Source organism: Mus pahari, chromosome 11 (genome assembly GCF_900095145.1).
Source record: "Mus pahari chromosome 11, PAHARI_EIJ_v1.1, whole genome shotgun sequence".
In the NCBI taxonomy this organism is placed as follows: domain Eukaryota; kingdom Metazoa; phylum Chordata; class Mammalia; order Rodentia; family Muridae; genus Mus; species Mus pahari.
The window spans coordinates 5,427,351-5,450,745 of record NC_034600.1 but is presented as its reverse complement, the minus strand read 5'-3'; the positions used below and the strand labels follow the sequence as shown (position 1 = coordinate 5,450,745).

The following is a 23,395-nucleotide window of genomic DNA, read 5'->3' as shown; positions in this document are numbered from 1 at the left end:
TGTTCACATTTCATTCATACCTAACCAGCTAAGAGCTCAGAAATCAATCTCCCTGCCCATCCCACGGCAGTGTGGCGCTGTGTGACTGAGGTTGACAGGTTTTGTTTACATGATTTCTCTTGGGGAAAGCACATACTAACACTCTCTCTGAGAAACTCAGAAAACAACTATTCCTGCATTTACTGGCCTGGTGTTCATTTCCTATAGCAATGCCCCAAATGAGAAAAAAAATCTAGGAGTAAAAAACAAGATTCCAAAGCTTAGGAAACAAACTAAACCTACAGTCACTGTGCTTTACGGATAAGTCTTGTCATAAAAAAAGAGGAAACCAGGTAATGCCGAAGGTGGCAGCCTGGACCCTGTTCCTTCCTGATTTCACGAAGGGCACAGCAAACTCTGTGGCCTGTCCCCTGCAGCTGTCACCCCCATAGGGTAAAGCCACCTACACTCAGACGGTGGCTCTTTTCCTAAGTCACCATGGTAACCAGTGCAAAGAGAGGGTGATGGGCTTTGGGCAGGACCTCCTGGCCATCTCAGTATGTCTGCTCAGAGGGCTAAAATCAGCACAAAGATAAGGTGACACTTTCCAGTTCTTTCCCTCTGGCAGATTCTTTACCCACATTCAATGCTTTTCTAGTTACATGAAGTAGAACTTTGTCTCATTGAAACTGAAATACCAAACTGGCAATGTTTATAAAAAGATGGAGATTCAAGAAGGCTTAAGGAAAGCAGAAAAGGATCCCGGGCCAGTCTTTGTGACTAAATGTCCCATGACTTAAATGGGAGGAGGGCAGAGAAGCCCCTTAAGCTGTGGCCACCAGGATGTCTCAGAGTCTATCAAAAGCAAGCCTGGAAATAAATATCCTTACGTTAAGGTGAAAAATGAAGTAGAAAACCAATTTTCTTTTTTTAAAAAAAGGTTGAATGTTTTCAAAGTACTTAAGTGAGGTTTATAAAAGAGTCATGAACACAGAAACACTTAGAATCCGATGATGCCCCGTCACGTGAGCCAGAGACGGCAGAGGCACTAAATTAGGACAAGGTGACTGACTGTTCCAGGGAGGGTATGTGCAGTGTGCGCACAGAGGTCCTGCATTGTGCACACTGCACAAAGAGGGGAAAGACAGACACAAACTCAAGACCAGCATATTCTAGGTGAGCACACAGCCATACCTGTGCCCACTCAGCCTGTGGAGTCCTGCCCCACAGGGAGGCCCCGAGCACCCACCCGCCTGCCTGCCTGCAATGGGCAGATGGGACACACACACAGCTTCCCTGCAAATGCCCAGCTGGGCACTGAGACAGACTTTACAGAAAACAAATAACATCACAAGTCTTTTGGACCTCAGGCCTGCAGACATAGAGAGACAGGGAAAGGTAGAAGTCGAAACACACAATCAGGCTCCAGGCCACTGGAGGCAGGTGGTGATGGGGGAGGGGCCTCATCCCTCCAGAATCTTCCATTCTAGTCCGCTTTCTTACAAGAATTCATTCTCCCAAAGTCTGAGTTCTCAGGGCTGAAGTCAATGCAGAAGCCATTGGGAGTTGGTGCTGGGGGTGTCTGTGCACAGCTGTCAAAATGTGTCTGATCAGGGTACAAGTAGTCCTCTGCATAGTCGGGGTACATTTCCGCAAACCCACGGAAGTCATCTGCAAAGATAAGGAAGCTGATTATTGGGACCTGAGAGAGCCTCATTACCAGGTCAGAGACCCCCGCTAGAAAGGCGAATACTTCAGGAAAAGTTTTCACCCCCAATGCTGGTGCAGTGACCAGACATTCCTCAGGCCAGGGCCCAAGTATAGGGTACCAGGGTTCTGGTGCTGAAATGAAGCCTTCGGGAGAGCAGCGTCAATGGAGCTGGGGTGGGTGTCCTCCCCACAGGGTACCCAGGTCAGAAGTCCCTGCAGCTTCTTCAGGGGATCCAGTGCTATGTGAGGGGAGAGGGTAGCTTGGTGTGTGCAGATGGGGCAGGGGCTCCATTCATGTCCTCTGGCCTCCTAGGCTGGAGTACCCAGAACATCCTACCTCTGCTTCACTTACCAAATGTGATTCTTCCCTTGTCCTCTTGGTCAATAGCCTGGAACAAGTCAGTCACTGTTAATTCTGACACGCCCAGTGCGGTCTTGAGGATGCAGGACAGGTTGGTTTCATCTATGCTGCCATCCTCAGGAGATCCGTACATCTGCAAGGGACAGTGAGGAGTTACACTGGGGACACTCCTTCTGGTGTTGGGCAGGCCTGGTACATTTTCCCCAGTGCTCCTGACCCCACCTTGATCAAACAGCTGGCACCCTTGAGCAAGTGGTGCCTACAAGTAGATGTTAAGGTCCTAGGCAGAGTTGTGCCTCTGCCTCTACTGACCTCTGCAGGTCCCTTATGGACATTGCACAAACATGTTAGAACTGTGGGAGCAAAGCAACAAGTAGAGGGAAGACTGAACAGAGACTCAGCTTGAGCTGGAAGGGCTCAGTGTGCCAGAGCAAACCTGGAGCTGCAGGGCTCTTGCAACAAGAACTGGGAAACCAGAACGGTGTGCTTCTGGTGCCACCTAGTGGTCAATGGATAAACTGCAGAATCATTTAGTGATTAAGCTCACAAAGCATGGGGTTGTGAGGCTGTGGTTCTGAAGAAGGCAAGGACTAAGTCTGCATTTCTAATCAGAAATCTTCACCGTATGAAAAAAATGAACAACAGGGGCTACAGAAGACATACATACTGCTCTGTGAGGTTTTTTTCCCCCCATTTTCCCATGCTACTAGGCGTCTCCAAAGTCCCTATGTGAAATGTTTCTATAGGGGTGATACTAACAAGAGACCCCAAAGGGGCATGAACATACATTAGATTTCACCTCCAGGAGTACCTAGGAGTACCGGTCTCTGGGTCCTATTCACAGTCACAAAGCTGTTTTTTTGGTTTTTGGGGTTTTTTTTTCTGTTTTTTTTTTTTTTTTNNTTTTTTTTGAGATAGGGTTTCTCTGTATAGCCCTGGCTGTCCTGGAACTCACTCTGTAGACCAGGCTGGCCTCGAACTCAGAAATCCGCCTGCCTCTGCCTCCTGAGTGCTGGGATTAAAGGTGTGCGCCACCACACCTGGCTCACAAAGCTGTTTTACATCTTGACATTTGGCCCTAACTGTGGCATGAAGGTCCATACCCCATTACACAGTACTGCAATGTTGCACAGGGAACGTAATAAGCTAGATTTGCTGGAATCTTTCATTGGTTTGCCTAAGCTCTTAAGATGGTGGAGAGATATATCTTTCCAGGAAGTGCTGAACACCCAGCCTTGTTATAGAACACTCCACCAATACCTTGTTACTGTCATTCCTGTCTAAAGTTCCCAGAACGATTATGACCTGGGGGTAGCAGACAAGGATAGTTGCAGGTATGGTAATGTGGAAGTCGGAGGGGTGACAGCTGGCCTAGGGAGTGAGGTGCAGTGGGGCGTGGCCATCTGTAGATGTCCACTATCCTGTCACAGTGGGGATACGGCCCCAGCATGACCACCAGGATGCTCAGCTGCCTGCTGCACTTGCTCTTCCAGGCAGCTGTGAGAGCCTTGGACCATGTTCTGCTGTTTGTGTTGCCGACAAACCCGAATGCTGCTTGACGCCGTTACACTCCACCACTACAACAGATTCTACTTGATGACTTTAAGTCATCCCAAGTGGGACTGAGCCATAGAGCAGCACACAGTGTAGATGCAGGAGGGTCAGGCTTTCCCAACCAGCCAGCAAGTATTGACACCACAGTATTCTCCTGGAGTGACCCACATAAGTGACCCTCGCAACTGGGGGTACATCCTAGGAGTACTGTGGAGGGGTACAGCAGGTAAGAAGAGAGCAAAGGAGCTTTTGAAGGCCGTGAGAGACCAGAGGCTCCTAATACCTCTCAGCGTATCTATGAGGGTGCTCTCAGATAATCCTGACTAAGAAGGAAATACCCACCCTGGATGTGGTCGTGCCATCCCATGAGCTGTGGTTAGCAGAGTACCAGCATCCCTCTAGCTCTGTTTTCTGGCTGTGACTGCCTCACGCTCCCGTGGCCCCGCTTTCTCTGACATGTTGGACAGTAATCCCTTAAATTATAATCCAAAACAAATCCTTCCTTCCTTAAGTGGCTTAAGATTTATGTGTATGTGACTGTATGTATGTATGGATGTGCACCATGAACAAGCGGGTACCCAGAGAGGCCAAAAGAGGGAATCATGGTGTATGGGTGTGAGCCATCTGACATGGGTGCTGGGAACTGAACTCAGGTCCTGTGTAAGAGCAGCAAGTGCTCTTATGTTGAGCCATTTCTACATAAGACATTCAAGTGGCTTCTTGTTAGGTATTTGGTTACAAAACTGACAAAGGTAATTGATATAGAAAACTGCTAACAGTTTGTCTTAGTTAGGGTATTACTGCTGTGAACCAACACCATGACCAAGGCAACTCTCATAAGGACCACATTTAATTGGGGCTGGCTTACAGGTTCAGAGGTTCAGTCCATTAACATCATGGCAGGAGCATGGCAGCATCCAGGCAGGTGTGGTGCAGGAGGAACTCAGAGTTCTACGTCCTCATCTGAAGGCTGCTAGCAGAATTCTGGCTTCCAGGCAGCTAGGTGAGGGTCTTAAAGCCCAGACCCACACTGACACACCTACTCCAACAGGGCCCCATCTTCTGATAGTGCCGCCCCTGGGCCTAGCATATTCAAACCATCACACAGTTCTTAGGCCTTTGGAACTTTTAAAGGGGGAGGGGTATTTTGAAGTTTGGAAATGCAGGTAAGAAACACTTCTGGGCATGTTTGTAATGGTGTTTCCAGAGAGGTTTAACCGACGAGGGAGATACGCTTTGAATGGCATAATGCCACTCCATAGGTTGGGGTTCCAGATGAATAAAAGCGGGAAAAGCAAGAAGCCAGCTGAACACTGGCATTCATCTCGTGCTTTCTAACCTCTAATGTGACACAAACAGCCACTTTACAGCCTACCCTTTATGACTTACCCACCATGGCGGTCACCTCCTCAAACCACATCCCCATAAACCTTCCCTCCTCTAAGATGCTTCTGCCAAGTGTGCGTCACAGTGATAATAAGCATAACTAACAGAAACATAAGTCCCACTCAAGGAATCCACTTGCCTTGAATGCCAGCTGGATGGTGGCTAAGGTCTGGGATGGCCTGCACACCACAGACAAGGCGACCACATATTCACGAAGGTCAATCTCACCACCACCACTCTGCAAGAGAGACCCACATTCAGATGACGGCTTGGTTGCTTGCAGGTCCCAGGGGAGCTCTAGCTAAGTGGTTCATCCCAGGCTGACTTGGTAATATCTTCATATATAAAAACCTGTACTTGGAAGACAATTCCCAGACATACTGGTTTGAACCCCATTTAATTCTTGAACATGAAGCTTTGCCAGGGCTGGAGAGATGGCTCAGCGTTAAGAGCACTGACTGCTCTCCCGAGTTTAAATCCCAGCAACCACATGATGGTTCACATTCATCAGTACAGCTACCGTGTATTCGTATACACGGTGGCTCACAACCGTCCGTAAAGAGATCTGACACCCTCTTCTGGTGTGTGTCTGAAGACAGCTACAGTGTACTTAAGATATAATAATAAATAAATCTTAAAAAAAAAAAAAAAAAAAAAAGCTTTGCCAGAAAGCAAAGCAAAGCCTGCACTTGGAGAACTGGCTGGCCAGCATCTCTGTGGTGTGGGATCCAATCCACTGAGAATGGCTTACACATTCATAAGCCAGAGGTTTTGCCCTGAGCTCCCCAGTGAACTCACCTCGTCAAAAAGCGAGAACATGTCTTCCAGTGTATCTGAGACAGGAACTTCCAAGTAGGCTGCAAACTCTGGAAGCCTGATCTTTTCTCCTCTCTTCATCCTTGCACTTTCTGAATATTTGTCTAGATCTTTTTCAAGATTTTCTGGTTTTAGTCTAAATAAAAAATGAGGGAGAGGTTTGTTGATAAAATCACAGCGTACGGTTGGGGAGATGGCTCAGCGGTTAAGAGCACCGACTACTCTTCTGAAGGTCCTGAGTTCAATTCCCTGCCACCACACAGTGTCTCACAACCATCTGTAACGAGATCTGATGCCCTCTTCTGGTGTGTCTGAAGACAGCTACAGTGTACTTACATATAATAATAAATCTTTGGGCCAGAGCAAGGGAGACCTGGAGTTGGTAGAGTCGGAGCGAGAAGAGGTCCTGAGTTCAATTCCCAGCAACCACATGGCTCTCAACTATCTGTACAGCTACTGTGTACTCATATACATTAAATGAATGAATGAATGAATGAATGAATGAATGAATGAATGAATAAATCTAAAAAAAAAATCACAGCATAGAAACTAAGACAGGAGACTTATTTTAAGGTCTGGAGACTCATCAAAAATATTTTAAAAGTTTCTTAACAAATACAAAGTTAGTTTCTGAGCCTGGCACATTCTTACTTTACAAGATGCTAGGCTTCTGACTCCATGTCTAACTTTCTGGCCCCTGGGTATATTCCTAGGCTGGGGTACAGAGGCAACACCCATACATACAGGTGGTATCCAACAAGAAGGTTTTTAAGGTCCTTCTATGTGGCCTGCTGATGACACTTGAAACCCAACATAAACAGAGAAAGAATTCCCTGAGAGATCTTCTGCAACCTCAGCAGTTCTAATGAACGCTCGAGAGCTACAGGCAACTCACCCGAGGCCCCTCACAAGCCTGGCAAACTCTAGCAGGCAGGTGTCAGCAGGCAATCGAAGTTGTCCTTCTGCCAGAGCCAGCTGGCAGTCCTCAAATGTGTAGTCAGTTACCGAGACACCCAGGGCCCTGCAAGAGAGATCCTTTCATCAACCCCATCTCTTCACCCAGCAGTAACAGTAACCACAATAGCTACAATGAATTAAGTGTCAGAATGCCACCATGGTGGACAGCTCCTGATGGTCTGGGGCTGGGGGGGGGGGAGGGGACTCACTCTGACAGAGAGGCTCGTGCCAAGAGGAAAAGCCCAGGGGACACCAGAGGCATTGACTACTTGACTATTGGACATCCATCCTAGTACCAGATTAACAGGGTCTTCCCTTAGGGGAAGCAGCTGATTACCATCATATTCCCTCCTGGAACCTGGAGCTGTTTTACCCATGTGTAGACAAGGCCTTTGCTGAGGTCACATTAGTGCTAATATTTTAGCCATATAAAGCATTATTTTCAGTTATATACTGAGAAGAGAAATTCCTATGAACACAGACAAGCAAAATGAGAGTCACTGTCACTTCCTAAGATCGTGCCCTGCACAGGGCTCCTGAGAACAAGAGAATTCTATGTCCTACATGCAGTGAGCCCACAGGCTGGCACTGCTCAGACAACCAATGGGACGTCTGTAAAACCATCACAGAAGCACACACTAGACACTCAGATTAGCAGGAAAACCCTCTGGACTCTGGTCCTCAGGTTCATCATGTGCTGTGAGCCCACCAGAGGCGAGGGCTGGCATCCGGCACAGGCTCAGGGCTGTGGTAACATGGTGTGCTTTCCCATGGGTATCAAGGAACCTGTGGGGAGCTGGAATGGAAGACCTTGCCTAGCATGGGGCTTGGATCTCAGCCTTACTCCTCTGGGTCCAAGGGTATGAGCAGCTTTGCCACTATGTCACTGAGGTGGACACAGACAAGCAGGAAATGCCACTGTTCTATCCAGGAAGCTGGTCCCTCCCATGGTCTGTCAATGGAAACTTGGAGGGAATGGGTGAGGGAACCACAAAAAAAAAAAAAAAAAAAGGCCCAAACAGGAACTGACACCCCTTCCACTGGAATGTTCCCCAGAGCCAGCCAGGATGAGACTTTTACATGAACTCTGGAAGAGAGGAAGTAGGTTATGGCCAGCAAAAGCCTTGACTGAAGCCCAGAGTGGCAGTGCTGAGTCCCCAGGGGAAGTAGTGCTGAGTGCTGAGTCCTTAGGGATGGCTATACAGAATGCTCAGGCAAACAGTCCTACGGCTACAGTCCACAATTCGCACTGAACATGTGTGCTTGACGGCCATCTCAAACTTCCCTTTCTCAATACTCAGGCCGCCCAGACCTGTGTCTGCTTGTTCCTGCTACCCATCCCACGAACACCATGAGTGTCTGTGGTCTGAAAAATGGCAAGGTGTGTGTGCCCTGTATGCCATCAGTACAGCAATGGGTCCGGAGGAACTATTTTATTATCCCACAGGGCCTCTCCAACAGGCCAAGGTCTTGTCCTAAGAATTGTACTGTCTGGAGCCAGGCGTGGTGGTGCACACCTTTAATCCCAGCACTTGGGAGGCAGAGGCAGGAGGATTTATGAGTTCCAGGACAGCCTGGTCTACAGAATGAGTTCCAGAACAGCCAGGACTACACAGAGAAACCCTGTCTCGAAAAACCAAAAAAAAAAAAAATTGAACTGTCTAAAAGGCTATGTCAGATTTCAAGGAAAAAAAAAATACCTCCTACCCCATATTAAACACATTTATGGAGAAAAGCTCACTACATGCATTATGAAGGAAAGCCCATTGAAACTCCCCTGGGAATCTCCTTAAGAAGAATGGGTTTTGCTTTCTTTTGAGTTATTGGCCAGGGTTGTCCAAGACACTCTCAAAACATTATAGGCTGCTGATATTGCCTTCGGTGATCCTCAGAGGTGGAAGGAAAATCCCTATTACTGAAGACACCAGGCACTTTCCACACAGGGCCCAGAGACCTCCATGCTGGATATGACCTTAAAGCCTCCTTCCTGAAGATCAACTTTCACGTTACCAGAATACAGTATCTTACAAGCTTCCAAAGGAGGGAAGTGCCCACCAATGCTGCTCAGCTATCGGATGCAAGAACTACAACTCTGACTTGATGGCACTGTAACCATAAGGGTAGTGGCACACATACCTTGGCAGTAACCGAACGCTAATTGGATTTAACATCTGTTCAGTAAGAGGGAAACCATCAAACTACCAAGGGCTACTTAAGTCATGGATCTTGAAGGATAGCCTGTAACTGCCACATCACTAAACTTACAGCACAATCCCTAATTATGTTCTAAATATTTGCCCTCATATCCATAGATAAGTGTAGTTCTCACCCCTCATCAAGGAAACTTCCCTTCGCCACAGAGACTACCACAGAAAACCACAACCGACCAAAACAAAGAGTTGTAGAACCCAGCGTCAACTGATACTCCTGCACCTACTGCTCAAGAGTCATGGAATAGTGGGCAGAAAGACTGTCAAAGCCAGCGGAACAGGAGGTTTCCTGTAAGGTTGTGGCTCCTAGAAATATCAGAGATGCTATACCAGTGAAATCTTACCAACATGGCTGCCTAAACATGACCTGAAGAAGGATGGCACCAACAGACGTGCTAGCATAGACGGGGAAAGCTCGGGAACCACTGGCAACTAAAGAATCCTGAGAGTGGGAGAAATAAAACTCTCAGGAATGAGCACACACTGATTACTTATCCAACACCAAACCGTCAGCTCTGAAAACATACATACAGGTAACATTATAAAGACAGGCTGCATTTATGTATTTAGCAACACACACACACACACACCGATTAGAGAAAAAGAGGCTGCCAGGAGGCAGGGCAGCAGATTACTGAACTTAAGGCCAGCATGATCTACAGTGTGAATTCCAGGATAGCCAAGGCGACACAAAGAAACCCTGCCTTGAATAAAACAACCTCCACCCCCAAAAAGCTATGAGCTTGAAAGAGAAAAGGGTGAATGGGCACATGGGAGAGTCTGAAGGGAGGAAAGCGAGGGGGAAGCGATAAAAAGTATATTATAATCTCAAAATTATTATTTTATTGAAAATAATTCCATACAATATATTCTGATCATGTTTTCCCCTTCCCAACCGCTCCCAGATCCCCCCATCTCCATACCTACCCAACTTTTATTTTCTTTCTCTTTAAAAAAAAGAAAGAAAACCAAAAAACAGAAAAGTGCTTCTGATAAGTCTGATGCTGCCCAGCAAAGCTGTATAAGCAAGCAACCAGAAAGCACATGATAACCTGCGGTTAGGGATGTGGGCTGCAGACAGCCCAAAGAAGGGGCTGAAGCATGGGGCAGGGATGGGCATGGGACAGGACACACAACAGTCAAGTTCAAGGTGGATTGGATGTTACTTTAAGAACATCGTGTTCTCTGCACTAACTCCTTAAAATCCCTCCAAATCTGACTTAGGCAGGTGTTATAATCTGGTAATAAGTACAATGGCAATCACTTGCTGAGTTCTAAAAGATCCAATTTCTTTCTTCTACCCTCAAAGCAGATCAAGTCAGAGGGGAAGACAGGGATGCAGGGACCTTGGCCTGGCTTGAGTGTTCCCTTAGTTAGCAAGTGCTCAGAGTTGTCTGTGGTGAAGGGTAAGTGAACTTCAGGGTGGAGACTGGAGTAACCCATTCCTTCTCTGGGCATATACCATTCAAGTGGGACAAGGGGGAAGTAGGCAAGAACCAGCTCTAAACAGTGATTACATATCTGAGCTGGGGTCATGTCAGATGTGCTCCCAGAATATTCTCTCTAGGTCTGTAGTCAGAAACGGAGGGTGGGACTGCCCTCCCTGCCTCCATCCCCACTGCCAGGTGGAGGAACCTCAAAGGTTCCAGAGGCTGCTACTGGTAGAGGTAGAGTTAAGCTCCACTATACATAGCCTCTTCAAGGAGAAGCAATAAGGCTGGCCCCCTGGGGCTTCAAATTCTGCCTGGTGTGTATGAGGAATATTAGGGACCTTGTTTTAATATGATGAGAGATAGGCCTCAGAAGGTAGAAGTCAAAGAAAAAGGGCACTTGTATCATTGTTGTCCAGACTCCAGAAAGAGAAAACAATACTGTGCACCAGAGGCAGATGGCAGCACAGTACACCCTAGGGGCTTAAATATACAGATACTACAATTCTACCCAGCAGGAGGCATGAGAGTGCCAGCAAACAATCCCCAGACAGCGAAGCCTCAAGGAGGCTGTGACCTGAGACTGACATCTGCCCAGGTCAGTGCATGACCCCAAAACACACCAGGGTCACAGATTACTATGGCAAGTTCGAGTTTGAAATGTTAAACAAGTCTAAAACATCATCAGATAAAAGTAGGAGACACAAACTCAAGGGCAAGCACACAATACTGGTAGCATATGCAGAACCTGCCTGTTCACTCTTGTACAAACCCATTTCCCCAGCACTGCTGTCAGCTGCTCACTCACTTGGCCATGACACGCCTCACATTGCTGGCATACAGGGCAGGATTCCTCTTCTCCTCCTCAGAAGGACAGTACACAGGCAGAAACTGAGGACAGAAGGACAGTGTTATCTCTGCTAAGACATGACACTCATCCCACCAGAGCCACCATAATGGTACCTGTGTGACATTAAGACTAGCAGAACCCTTCCTCTGGAATAGTCCACCCATGCCTATACATATTTACATGCTCATACCTACAATGTCCACATTACACATACACATATCTAGACCCACATGCACACAACACCCATGTGCATGTATGTGTACACACATACAGACATATGCACATACATACACAATCTATCACACACACACACACACACACACACACACACACACACACACACCTGCAAACTTTATAGCCCAGCACTGCTAACCAGGAGTACTTACTGGCCCAGGGCACAATGTTCAACTCCTAATGATATGCATATCTCTATCTCTCCATGACAGTTTTATGTTGGGGATTATAGAGAATGCAGTTCTGCAGTACTGCAGTTTCTACACCTGAAATCTACAATATCTCTGTGATAAAACATCCTATAAATACAGCACTTAAAATGATCTAGTGGCTAATGTTGGTGCCAACTTTACCATGCACGAAAAGGCAAAAGACTATTTCTGATTCCTGTTCTTAAATGAAGATATTAAGAATAATAGGAACATCCTGAAAACCTAGCACACACTGTGTAATGTGTTTACAGTTACATTTTAGGAATTCCTAAAATTACAATGGTCTTCTCATTAACATTGGTACCATATAGCATCAATGTGGAGAATGATTTGTAAAGATTATTACAGGGCCATTCTCAGTCTCTCTTATCTGAAGATGAGACCAGGTCTGAAACAGTTCTGCTCAAAACCATAGGAGTCCCAGCCAGTAAAAGACCATGTTCCTTCTGATTCTGTTCTCTCCTGACAGCTGAGAGAAGAGTCACGGAAAGATCCACAGCAGCAGGCTAGCACGCTCTAGGCTGGGCTCTTAGTAGAAGTCATATTAGCTCATCTGTCCACTTTGTATTGCTCTGTAGTACTTATGGGAAGTGAGCAGACTGTTTGTCTCAATACAGGAATACATAAGACTCATCTCTGAGGTTAGATGTAGGCCCATCAGAAGAAATCTCTTTTTTTTTTTTTTTTTTTTTTAAGAAAAACAAATAACAAACCCCAAAATCAAAAACACCAATCCTTCTACTTAGAGAAAATTCTATAGGCCACACATATGCTTGAACTGAACTTAGCCAAGAAGGTGAGTTCAGTACTTAGGAACCTGCCAGGAGCTGAGAGCTGGGAAGGCAGGTTATATTCCATGACTTACAGTTAAGCAGAATGAATTTAGTTATTCAAATCTAGCTATACTGGTATTAGCGCTGAAAGCAAAAAGAAAAGATTTCTCTTTTTAATTAGTTTAAAAAAAAAAAAAAAAAAAAGACAGGGTTTCTTTTTGTAGCCTTGGCTATCCTGGAATTCAGAGATCAGCCTGTCTCTCTGCCTCCTGATTACTAAGGTTAAAGGCATGTGCTACCACTGTCTTGCTGGCAAAAAAGATGTATATCCCATCCAAATGTATTTAAGCTACACAAAGGGCACAAAGCCACTAAAGAAAGATGATTTTAAAGTTCTTCTAGGACCAAGACAAATGAAAAGATACTCAAGTACTGCTGTGTAACAGTCTGTATAGATTAGATACTTTGTAACAATTGACACAGCTCTTGGTTTAGTAGCATTTTAACAAAGTATCAGGCCAATTACAGTGTTACACTGTATGACACCATAAGAGTCTCAGTGCAACAGTATGACACTGTGTCAATAAGAGTCTCAGTGCAACATTATGTGACACTGTATCCATACAGCTCTGGGTTAACACTGTTGTAACACTATACTATAGACCCCAGTGTAACATTGTATGACACTGTATTCACACAATGGGGGTTAGGAGTGTTTAACCCTGTTGTAACAGACTCCAGTGCAGCACACTGTATCCATTCATATCCCAACGTAACATTGGACACTGTATTCACACAGCTCCAAGTCTAATAATGTTCAAAAGCTGCAGGATTTCAGGCCCCAATGGAACCCAGTGTCCCAAAACCCATGAGAGAACTGCCCCTAGCCAGATACCACCTCCACCCCACCCACTACCCATACTTCATAACACTATGTCACTCACTTCAATTTCCACTTGGTTTTGAAACTGGCACAGAGTGAGCCACAGGATTTTCAACCTTAAAAACAGCATTGAATAAATTTACAACACGGTTAAAAAGTAAGGCTCCTTTTTCTTATAGCTGAATGATTCCAGATTCTGCCCAGAGCCTCTAGGAGGTGCTGCTGAGCAGTGAACCTGGGAGGAATGGGGAGTCTTCTAAAGTTGAAAGGTCAAAAAAAATAAAAAATAAAAAAATAAAAAGACTGAGCAAAGATGATTTTATTAACCAGGGATCTTCGGTTTTCTGGTTAAATATTTGCTTTGGTCCTTTGGTTATTCTAGAGAGGTATATACTCCCCTCGTCCTTCTACTTTGACAGCCTTGTCTCCAGGATGACCAGCTACCTACTCTAGGCAAACAGAGTTCCAGGCTTTAAGTCATGCCATGACCCATTTGCCTGACTTTCCAGGGTCCTGGATCTTGAGTGTTGTTGCCACTACTTTTTTGTCTGAATGGAATTACAGAATTACCTGGAGTTCCCATCCTTGGGGCCACATTCTTTTCTCTCCCCCCTGAAGTCAGTCTGCCCCTAATTTTGATCCAATCTTTTTCTGCCCCACCATGTCAGCCTGAGTCCAGGAAGAGATACTATAGCCCAGTTTCAAGTACTCCTTTCAACCTGACTTCCTGCATCAGAAGTGGTGGTCTAACATCACTAGAGTGGCACTGCCCTAGCTAGCACTATACTCCAAATACCTTGGAGGGCCTAGGAGCTACCTTGTATCTGACTTTACTTCCTCCTTGAAGGCCTTGAGGCTGTCTTGTCCCTGGATGGCCCCTTCTCCCTACACACGAATGGCAGCTCCAGTATTATGGACATCCTTCTACCCCGAGTTTGGCTGCTGTTGTTTCTCTTATTCCATCAGGTTGATAATCACAGCACAACGGATTCCCGGTGTGTGTGCTTGTAGGACAGGGACACCAACTCTAGAGGATCACCCTCACCTAGCACCACCTGAATCTTACTGCCTGCACAAAAGCTACCATCTGGAAATACCAGGCACTGCCAGGTAGACAGTACCAGATGTACTAGGAGGGTAAGGGGAGGGCTCAGTTACCTTCCCGTGGGTGCTGGCGTCGAGGAACTTATGTCCCCAAAATCCAGGAGTGTTACATAGCCACACGGGAACACTTAACTTTTTCACAATGGGCCGACCCTAATTGCTGTCAAGAGTAGTTTTCACATTTGCAAAAGTAACGAGGGCACAGGGAGTCACCAGCGGCCTGTGTATCCACAGAATGAGAGGACAGACAGGATGACACGGTGTCCGACTTACGCTCCAGGTCCTTGCCACGTCCATGTGATGGTGTCCTAGGAGTGAGAAAGAATAAGGGTTAAATGTAGAGTCGGATATGTGAGGGCCAACCTCGTGCAGCCCAGAGATGGAGTTATTGTCCTCCCACATTGATACAGGCAGAGCAAGGAAGCTTGAGCCCTGGATTCCAGGGCTCAACCAACTCAACATCTTAAATGTCCATCTTTCTCATCACTTCTCTGAGGCTGCCAATTCTAACACTAGCTTGAGTAGGCTTGGTAACTATTACCTCTCTCTCCAAAGGTGTTCCAGTGACTGGTAATTCCCAACTGTGCTATGTCACCTGCCCCCTCTAAGATGCCCCATAGGCACCTCAGGCAAGGTTTGCCTAGGCCTGGTCATGTGATCTCATTGCTACCTCATTCCAAGGCAGTATCCAAACCCCAAGTGTCCAAACACAACCACAGACGTGCTCTTTCCAGGTTAACCCTGGACTTCAAAGGGGGCCCCTGCCACCTGAGACTTGGCTGCCTCACTTTATGTGTGTCCAGACGGATTTGAGAAACTACCCTTAGCAGCTGCACCAAACATTTTCACAGGAACTGGGCAATAGTTACTGGACACCTCCCATGGCTTCTTTCTTTGCCATCCTCAACCTATTTTTCCTACCATGATGTGGCTCCCTAGGCAGGGTCTATGCTCAGAACCCTGGCAGTAGGGGTACATCCTGCAGCTGAATGGCCGAGGAGGCTCAGAGACCTTTAAAACGTAAGTATAGGCAAACTTCCTGTTTCTCTGATAACCAAGCTTCCAAGGCTCTAGGAGACCAGTGAAGACTATGCCCCAGCCCCTCACCCCAGGCTGACGAATCAACTCAGAATGGAAACTTCACTCCCACATAGGCTGGCAGGATGCTCCATTCCTGGGTGTTCAGACTCTCTGCAGAGGGCAGGACCTTCCTCAGGAAACTAACAGGAAATGGACTCTTCTGTGGTTCAGCAATACCCGGTAGACTCGTCCAGTCTGTTAGTGTTAGTAACTGTTAGTGTTAGTAACTAACGGTCCAGATGGCCCCCACTGCTTATCCATTTGTCTCAGGGGATCCCATGCCTAGACAGGTAGGCCTGGCTCCCAGATAGGCAGGCTGGACCCTGTGTCCATGAGGTATCTACATTAGATTGTGAGCTGAAAGATTATCTTCCATGCTGTCCTCTGCTGTCATGGTGTCTTAACTGGCAGACAGGGAAAGCTCACTGTGGTGAGTACCTCCTCTTCATTATTTTCACCAAAAGCTTACTCCACTAAGAAATGCCACATGTGTACAGTACCTCAGGGCCCTGGGGGACTCATATTCATAGACTGGCCACTTCTAACTGTGCAAGCCATCAAGTCCCAAGAAAGCCTGCTCCAAGAGTCACATCAGAAGGGAAGCTGCAGCTGGTATCTGTGAAAAGGGCTGGCTCTGACACCTCTCCCTAGGGGATAGGGAAGGATTAAGGGCACTTAGAGAAAGGCCTGGTGGCAAAACCCAGCAGAACGTTCACTGAGTCCTCCTTCATCTGGAGTCCTCTCTCCTATGGGCTGGGATCCTTCCAGGTCATCGAGGAGCTCTGGACCCATCTTACTATAAAACAAGTCAGTGAGACTTCTAATTGGAGCAGAGTAAGTACAATAAAGTCACATGACCTCTACAGTCACCCAACTCCTTCTTCAGTCTTCTAGAACGTAAGCAGCCCTGGATTTTAAAAAAGTCAGAATGTGAGCCAGGCTTTTTTTGCTTCAGGGCCTGTACAAAGTGGAACTTTGTGTGCTAAGACCGAGACTACTCTAGAAGCGTCATAAATACACCACAGAGATAGCTTACGCTCGGGACTCCACCTGAGGAGCCTGCCTCTCCCTTTCTGGGCTGAGGCTACGTGATGGTGCCATCTGTTCTCTCAACTACTGTGTATGAACAAAGGACACAGGGACACGGCAATCCAGGCACAACCAAGACACCTACCCAGCTCCCATTCCTCCTGAACTCCCCTCAACACATGTCCCAGAACATGACTTACCAATTTGTTTGGGTAGCGTAGCACCACGGGTTGGACAGGAACTCCAGGAATGAACGCACCTGACAAGGAAAGTGTAGGGGTCTCAATGCTGGCAACAGGAAGCATGGAAGGTAGAACCTAGCTGTGGCACTGTTGCAGGCTTAATGAATTGAGCTTTTCTGTGCCAGCTTACCTTGTCAGTGGAGATATTTTCTGGATTCCTGGACTATTTCCTGTACCTCTTTTCCCTGTTCAGGAAGAGAGTTGCTAGTGTCTCATTACCAAATGAACACACAGGTGGGAAGTGAGGGGCTCCAGTGTGTCGATACCTCAGAGCTCAGAACCGTCACACTCTCTTCTCCATAGATCTGAGCTGTCCATCTTAGTTTCTTCTCACTGCCCATGGCCTGGATTTGCAGTAAGTCACCACGGAGAATGAGGAACAGCTGGTCTTGCCTGGGGTAGGACAGTCTAGCCTAGCCCTGTCCCCATGTGTGACCAACCTTTGCCTGAATACTGGAGAAATATCTCTTGAGAATGCTCAGGACTGCCCTGACAGTTATTTCTACTGTGTATATACTGATGGGTTAACAAGCCTGGCTATAATGTTCTATTCCATTTAAATAAGGATGTTTGAAGGTTCATACCTCTGAAAACCAAGGTGTCAGGGACACCCATACACTGAAGGATGGGCAGTTGAATGTGTGTATGCATGTGTGTGCGTGCGCATATGCATGTGCATGTGAGTCTATGCATGTGTGTCTGTATATGTGTATACGTGTGTACGTGTGTGTGTGTGTGTGTGTGTGTGTGTGTGTGTGTGTGTGTGTGTATATTCTTCTGAGCTGATGGAAATCAGTGTCCATTAGTGGTGTGTGCCCATTCTGAGAGGGGAAGGCCCCAGAGGAAAGCTCTCTGGTTGCTACAGCAGCTACCTCTATCCTTTAGTTCAAGATTTCTGAATACCTCTGGAAAAGTCTACACGTGAGGTTGTCAAGAGTTTCTGTCTCTAAGGCCAGCTCCCTTTCCACGGTGTTCTAAGCCAGAGACAAGTGTCAGAACATATCAGGGCTGATGACCCAAGCTGTTTAGATTCTGCCTTACGCACAAGATCCTACAACCCCCATGTCTGACCTTCAGTCCCATCCCTGGACCTGTAGGGCTGGGGTCATGGCTGAGCAAGCATTCCTAAGCGCATGGACACAGGCAGGGGTCAGTAGACCTCGGCTCATATTTCATCACCAAGACCTGTCAATGGAGCCCCAGCATCTTCAGACATGCATGCTAGTGAGCATGTTCATCACTTCAGGAGACTAAGCATGGACCACAAATGCCACCATGATTTGCTGGTGTGATGGCAATGTTCTCTGCCACATTCATCTTGACATGCGTCATGGTGACACGGTTCAAACTAAGTGATAAGTGTTTAAAAGCCACTATTGTAAACTTCTCATGCCTAATCCTGGAACTTGGGTGAATGTGTACATCTGAATATGTGTGGCCATGAGGCAAGTACGATGACTGGCATCAGACTCCTGAGCAGCAGCCAGCAGCAGGGACACCCTCAGGAGGAGTTGATTCTTCCCAGACTCCAGAACACAGGAGTTCACACCACACAGAGACTCCACAGGTATCATGGAGTATGGTAGCAGGCTGGATGCTGGTCCAGTGCTAAGATATGGTGTGAACCACAGCTGGGAACCACACAGTTAGTCCTCGTGGGTAACTGAGGCATACCACCTCCCCCATGATGTGTGCTGCCCTCTCTGTGTCTACATTCCTTCAGCTTCACACAGGAAAAGCCCAGTTGCATCTGTGATGTGCCGATCCTCAGGTGTTCTTTTCAAGGACAGGTAAATCCCACTACGATGGAAGACGGGTGGTTCCCTCATAGCTACCTGTCATGGCTTGAGACGTCCAATTCCCTCACAGTTCATTTATACTCTGCCCATAGCCCTGGGACATGGCTAGGTATCACTACTGAGGTTTCAAACAAAATGGTTTGGGGTTCTTAATGGGCCATATCCAGGATGAGGGTTCCAAGTGGAGAGGGCTCTAGACACTCCCCTGCAGCTAGGCCTTGATCACATCGCGCTGCTTTAGCTGATAAGCCTATTTTAGAAAGAGCAACCATGACACATTGGAGAGAGAGTCAGGGTCCCCTTTCTTATACTCTATCTCTGCCCATCAAAGTTGCTACCACTATTTGTGTCAAAGGAGGGGAGGACTCAGCCATGTGCACATGAGCAGAAAAAAAGGATAGCCTGAAGAAGGGAAAGACTGGAACTTACCATCTAGTACTAAAAAGAAAGGTAAGATCATGAATTCTGAAAGCACCCAAAACAGGGTTGTGTGATGCAGCCCAGAGCAGAATACTGGCAGTTGTGGTCAGTCTGTGGGAACTGGTGTGCATACCCCATGCAAAGAGAGTTTAGGAGAGACCTATCCACCTCTTAACAGCAGTAATAGCTACAGCAGGATCAAGGGACAAACCTATTACATCGCCCAGGGCATACAAAACTTTTAACCAGGTAGTCAGGAGTGGTCTCTGTATGCTGCTGGTCAATGCTGGGACTCAATCTTAGCACTAGGCTTGGAGAGCGCCCCAGGTTCACTGTTCATGCGCATGGAGAAGGAGTGCTACTCTCCAGCTGCTCTGAAACCAGAAGTGCGAGCTACAAGCTGGAAGACCTCTAGTCAGTGGGAGCTGCCAGGGCCCAGGGCACACTGTATCCCAAAGGGCAAAAAAAAAAAATCTCAGCATATCAGGACCTCACTGGTCAGAACCTGAGCTCAGGCAAACACGACCACTCATAATAGCCTCTGCCTTCACAGCCTCCTCATCGTCCTGCAGACACTCTAACTCCCGGCTCAGGCTCTGCGACTTCCTGTGACTTCTAAGAACTTGTCATACAAGGTAACGATAGAGATTTCCATTATCGGCAGATGACATTATTTCAAAAGTCACGATTGGTTTCCTCTTTTTTGAGGAAGATAAAAACATAACAACAACAACAACAACAACAACAACAAAAAAGCTACATACCAGGTTTGAAGGTAATGAGGCAGGTCCTATTTGTACATGTTCCTTCTGGAAAAATCATTATCTTAAAATAGGAAAAAGATAGCATTAAACCATCGTACTTAAATCCAGAGCCCAGAAGAGCCCACCTACCAATGTGCTTCTTCTATTACTGTCATAATTTTAGACTATGACTCCTGGAAAGGGGAGGATCCTTTGGGAACCCCCCCCCCCCTTAGGCTGGGAGGTGAGAATCTTTGGGAAGCCCCGCACCCCCAGGGCTGGGGACGAGGGGAACGAAATGAAATGAGCTATTAACAAAGGAAGCAGCAGAGAAGGATTCGCATCATGGTTCGCAGCCACACATGCATCACGGGAGAGAGTGGAGGCCAGGAATGGACACGCCAGGAGGTGTGGAACAAGATGGAAACTGTGCAGCAGCACAGAGATGCTGGGAACAAGCAGGGAACTGTGCAGCCACTGGGAACAACTAGTGTGAAGAAACTCCTGTTCCCATGGACACGCCAATGGCTGACTCACTAGCCAAGGCAGCACAGAACAAACTAAGACTCCCCATGGTGGAAAGCCCAGCTCATACAGCGGGATATCTGAGTCCTGAAAGGAAGGTGATCCACTGAGGAGGCTAAGTGGCCTCCGAGGGCATGCACAAAGACACAGGGAACACAGGTAAGCTCCTTGGAGAAGAGGGAGCAACTTTTGTCTGTGCAGGCGTGTGTGTGTGTGTGTGTGTGTGTGTGTGTGTGTGTGTGTGTGTGCGCGCGCACACGCGCGCGCGCACACGCGCGCGCGCACGTGCATGCATGCATGCATGCATGTGTGTAGGCATGTGCCTGCCACACCTTAGAAGCCGGAAGCCTCCACAGAGGCTGACTGTGGGCATACTTAGCAGATCTGACAGATCTGCAGTGCTTTTGAGCAACTACAGACAAGGACATCCTGCAAAACCTCCAGCCTCTACCTGTTGGCTCAAAGGGAAAGAAAATAAACTGAACATCTATGATACCAAGGCAGCTTAGGTTTCCAGGGGCCGAGGGCAAAGGCAAGCCTATGGATGTAGCTATTGCAGTCAGCCAATAGGACAAGAGGCTCAGTTCAGCATCTAGAAGTGTTGAATTCCCCAGGCTCATAGTTAACTCAAAAAGTAGACTATACCCAGGGCAATCAGTAAGGTGCCACACCATATGATACAAGAAGTGGACACTCAAGAGAATGAATATATTTACATTTTAAATCCAAACACAGAAGCCCAAAGTGTCCAACACCAAGCACACTCTTGGGTGCACACACTGTCTAAAGGCAGAGCAAGGTGAACCTCAGCATGAGAGGGACAGAGCAGGCTTGTGGTTTCCTCTCTCTCCCACCCTCATCAAGTCCACATCTATTAAAGCAAGCAGGCTGGTTCTACCTGAGGCCACTTTCCATTCGACTGTGCCCGTCGCTTGATCTCCTCCACTGTCTTCCTTCGAGAGTCCTGGTCAGAGCGGGACACGAACACGGGCCGGATGTATCTTATCAGAGCTGTAGGAGTCGGGAGACAGGATATCAGCATGCACAGCTTTCAACTGCAGATTTGAGCAGAGACCTCTCAGGGGCCATAGTAAGCTGCATATCCCAAAGACACCTAGTTCCCTGGGACATGTTGATACACAGAAGGTAAGGAACCTTCCAGCGAACTCCCGAAATCCTTGGGCCCTGGAAGAGTAATGAGTACCCGGACTATCAGCTAGAGCACAGAGCACATAATGGAAACCTAACCCCACCCACGCACAGGTTGTGTGCTGTTGATCCATTAGCAGAACAAGGAGATTCAAGTACTGCTGAACTTGAATTCCTCAAGGTCAGGGATGAAGGCCTATCTCTTTGTACCTGGGAATATGATCCTAACTGAAAAGATATTTGCAGATAATCAAGTTCAGCATATCACCCTAATTAGTGTGGTCCTAATCAATGTCTGAGGTCCTTGTAAGATAACACAGGCAGGGGAAGAGAAGGTTGACTGAAAAGACAGGATGTATCTTCAAGCTACAGAGTACTAAGGACTACCAGTTGTCACCATGTGCTTGTCTGCCAACACTCTCCTCTTGGACTTCTGGCTTCTAGGGTGTTGAGAACAAACTCTTTTTGCTTCTCTGCTACAAGAACCCCAGAGATCACACACAGCCCTGGGGAGTAATTACTACACCATGGTATCTCTACATCCGGTCTAGGTTCTGCCATGACTGACGGTGCTCAACTGACCAAACTGTTAGGGACCGTCAAAGTAAGACCATGTAGAAATAAGATATTGCTCAAAATACTCTGAAGAGGTTTTAATATGAACTGCCCTCAGGTAAGACAAATGGAGTGGGGCTCCACTGTGTCTGCAGCTGACTTCCCAGGACCATTTTAGCTGTAGGTTCTTTTTGTAAGTCATTCTGAGACTTGAAAAGGATGCTTTGTGGGCTGTAGAGATGGCTCAGCAGTTAAGAGCACTGACTGCTCTTCCAGAGGTCCTAAGTTCAATTCCCAGCAACCACATGGTGGCTCACAACCATCTGTAATGGCACCTGATGCCCTCTTCTGGTGTGTCTGAAGACAGTGACAGTATACTCATATACATTAAATAAATAAATAAATAAATAAATATTTTTTTTTTTTTAAAAAAAGAAAAGATGCTTTGTGATTCTTTCTAGGAGGTTTTCCACAAAATGCAGAAATTAAAAAAAAAAAAATTAAAAAAGGAAAGGAAAGGAAATCCCGATTGTGGTCCCACTGGATCTCCACAACTCTTCTAGAAAGCCAAGCCCACAAGGGATGCAATCATGTCTCTTTGCTGTCTTGTTATTCTAGCATGTGCTTCATCCTTTCCTGCCAACTCCCTGATGCTGCTAAAATGACTAGAGAGTAAAAGGGAAGAGAAAGGACCGGATGTGGTGAGGCTGCTTTGCCTTACAACGCCATCATCTTCCCAGAGGCGCTAGGTTCACATGGTCTCATTTCATGGGGCTGAGTACAGAAGCTTTCTGTGTCTCTGATGCCAAGAAAACGGACTCAGACAGTGGAAGATGCCTGCCTGCTGGTCCTTTAGGGAATCTGATGATAGACACAGAGGCAAGAAGGATGCCAAGGACTGGACAGGACAAAGTGATCATCTGGGCACCCAGGAAGGTATCTTTGAGGGTTCCTGGGTGTCACGGTTTGCATATGCTTGGCCCAGGGAGTGGCAGTATTAGAATGTGGGGCCCTATCGGAATGGGTGTGGCCCTGCTGGAGTGAATGTGGCCTTGTTGGAATAGGTGTGCCTCTGTGGGTGTGGGCTTTAACACCCTACTCCTAGCTCCCTGGAAGCCACCATTCTGCTAGCAGCCTTCAGATGAAGATTTAGGACTCTCAGCTTCTCCTGCGTCATGCCTGCCTGGATGCTGCCATACTCCCACCTTGATGACAATGAACCTCTGAACCTCTGAACCTGTAAGCCAGCCCCAATTAAATGTTCTTATAAGAGTTGCCTTGGGGGCTGGTGAGATGGCTCAGTAGGTAAGAGCACCCGACTGCTCTTCCGAAGGTCCGGAGTTCAAATCCCAGCAACCACATGGTGGCTCACAACCATCCGTAACAAGATCTGA

At 47.1% G+C, this 23,395-nt stretch overlaps 1 protein-coding gene across 1 annotated transcript in view; it reads right to left on the bottom strand.

The window, feature by feature from the left end:
* Positions 1-904: 904 nt before the first annotated feature.
* Positions 905-23,395, bottom strand: part of Lpcat1 (lysophosphatidylcholine acyltransferase 1) — a 48,863-nt gene continuing 26,372 nt past the window's right edge. The window contains exons 4-14 of the mRNA XM_021208255.1: positions 21,196-21,308; positions 19,794-19,854; positions 16,769-16,827; positions 14,733-14,767; positions 13,417-13,471; positions 11,212-11,294; positions 6,702-6,827; positions 5,789-5,942; positions 5,130-5,228; positions 2,042-2,183; positions 905-1,650 (exon numbers count right to left, since the gene is read on the bottom strand). Of these exons, the coding sequence (XP_021063914.1) occupies positions 1,466-1,650; positions 2,042-2,183; positions 5,130-5,228; positions 5,789-5,942; positions 6,702-6,827; positions 11,212-11,294; positions 13,417-13,471; positions 14,733-14,767; positions 16,769-16,827; positions 19,794-19,854; positions 21,196-21,308 (1,112 nt within the window). The 3' untranslated portion in view covers positions 905-1,465. The remainder of the gene's footprint in view (positions 1,651-2,041; positions 2,184-5,129; positions 5,229-5,788; positions 5,943-6,701; positions 6,828-11,211; positions 11,295-13,416; positions 13,472-14,732; positions 14,768-16,768; positions 16,828-19,793; positions 19,855-21,195; positions 21,309-23,395) is intronic.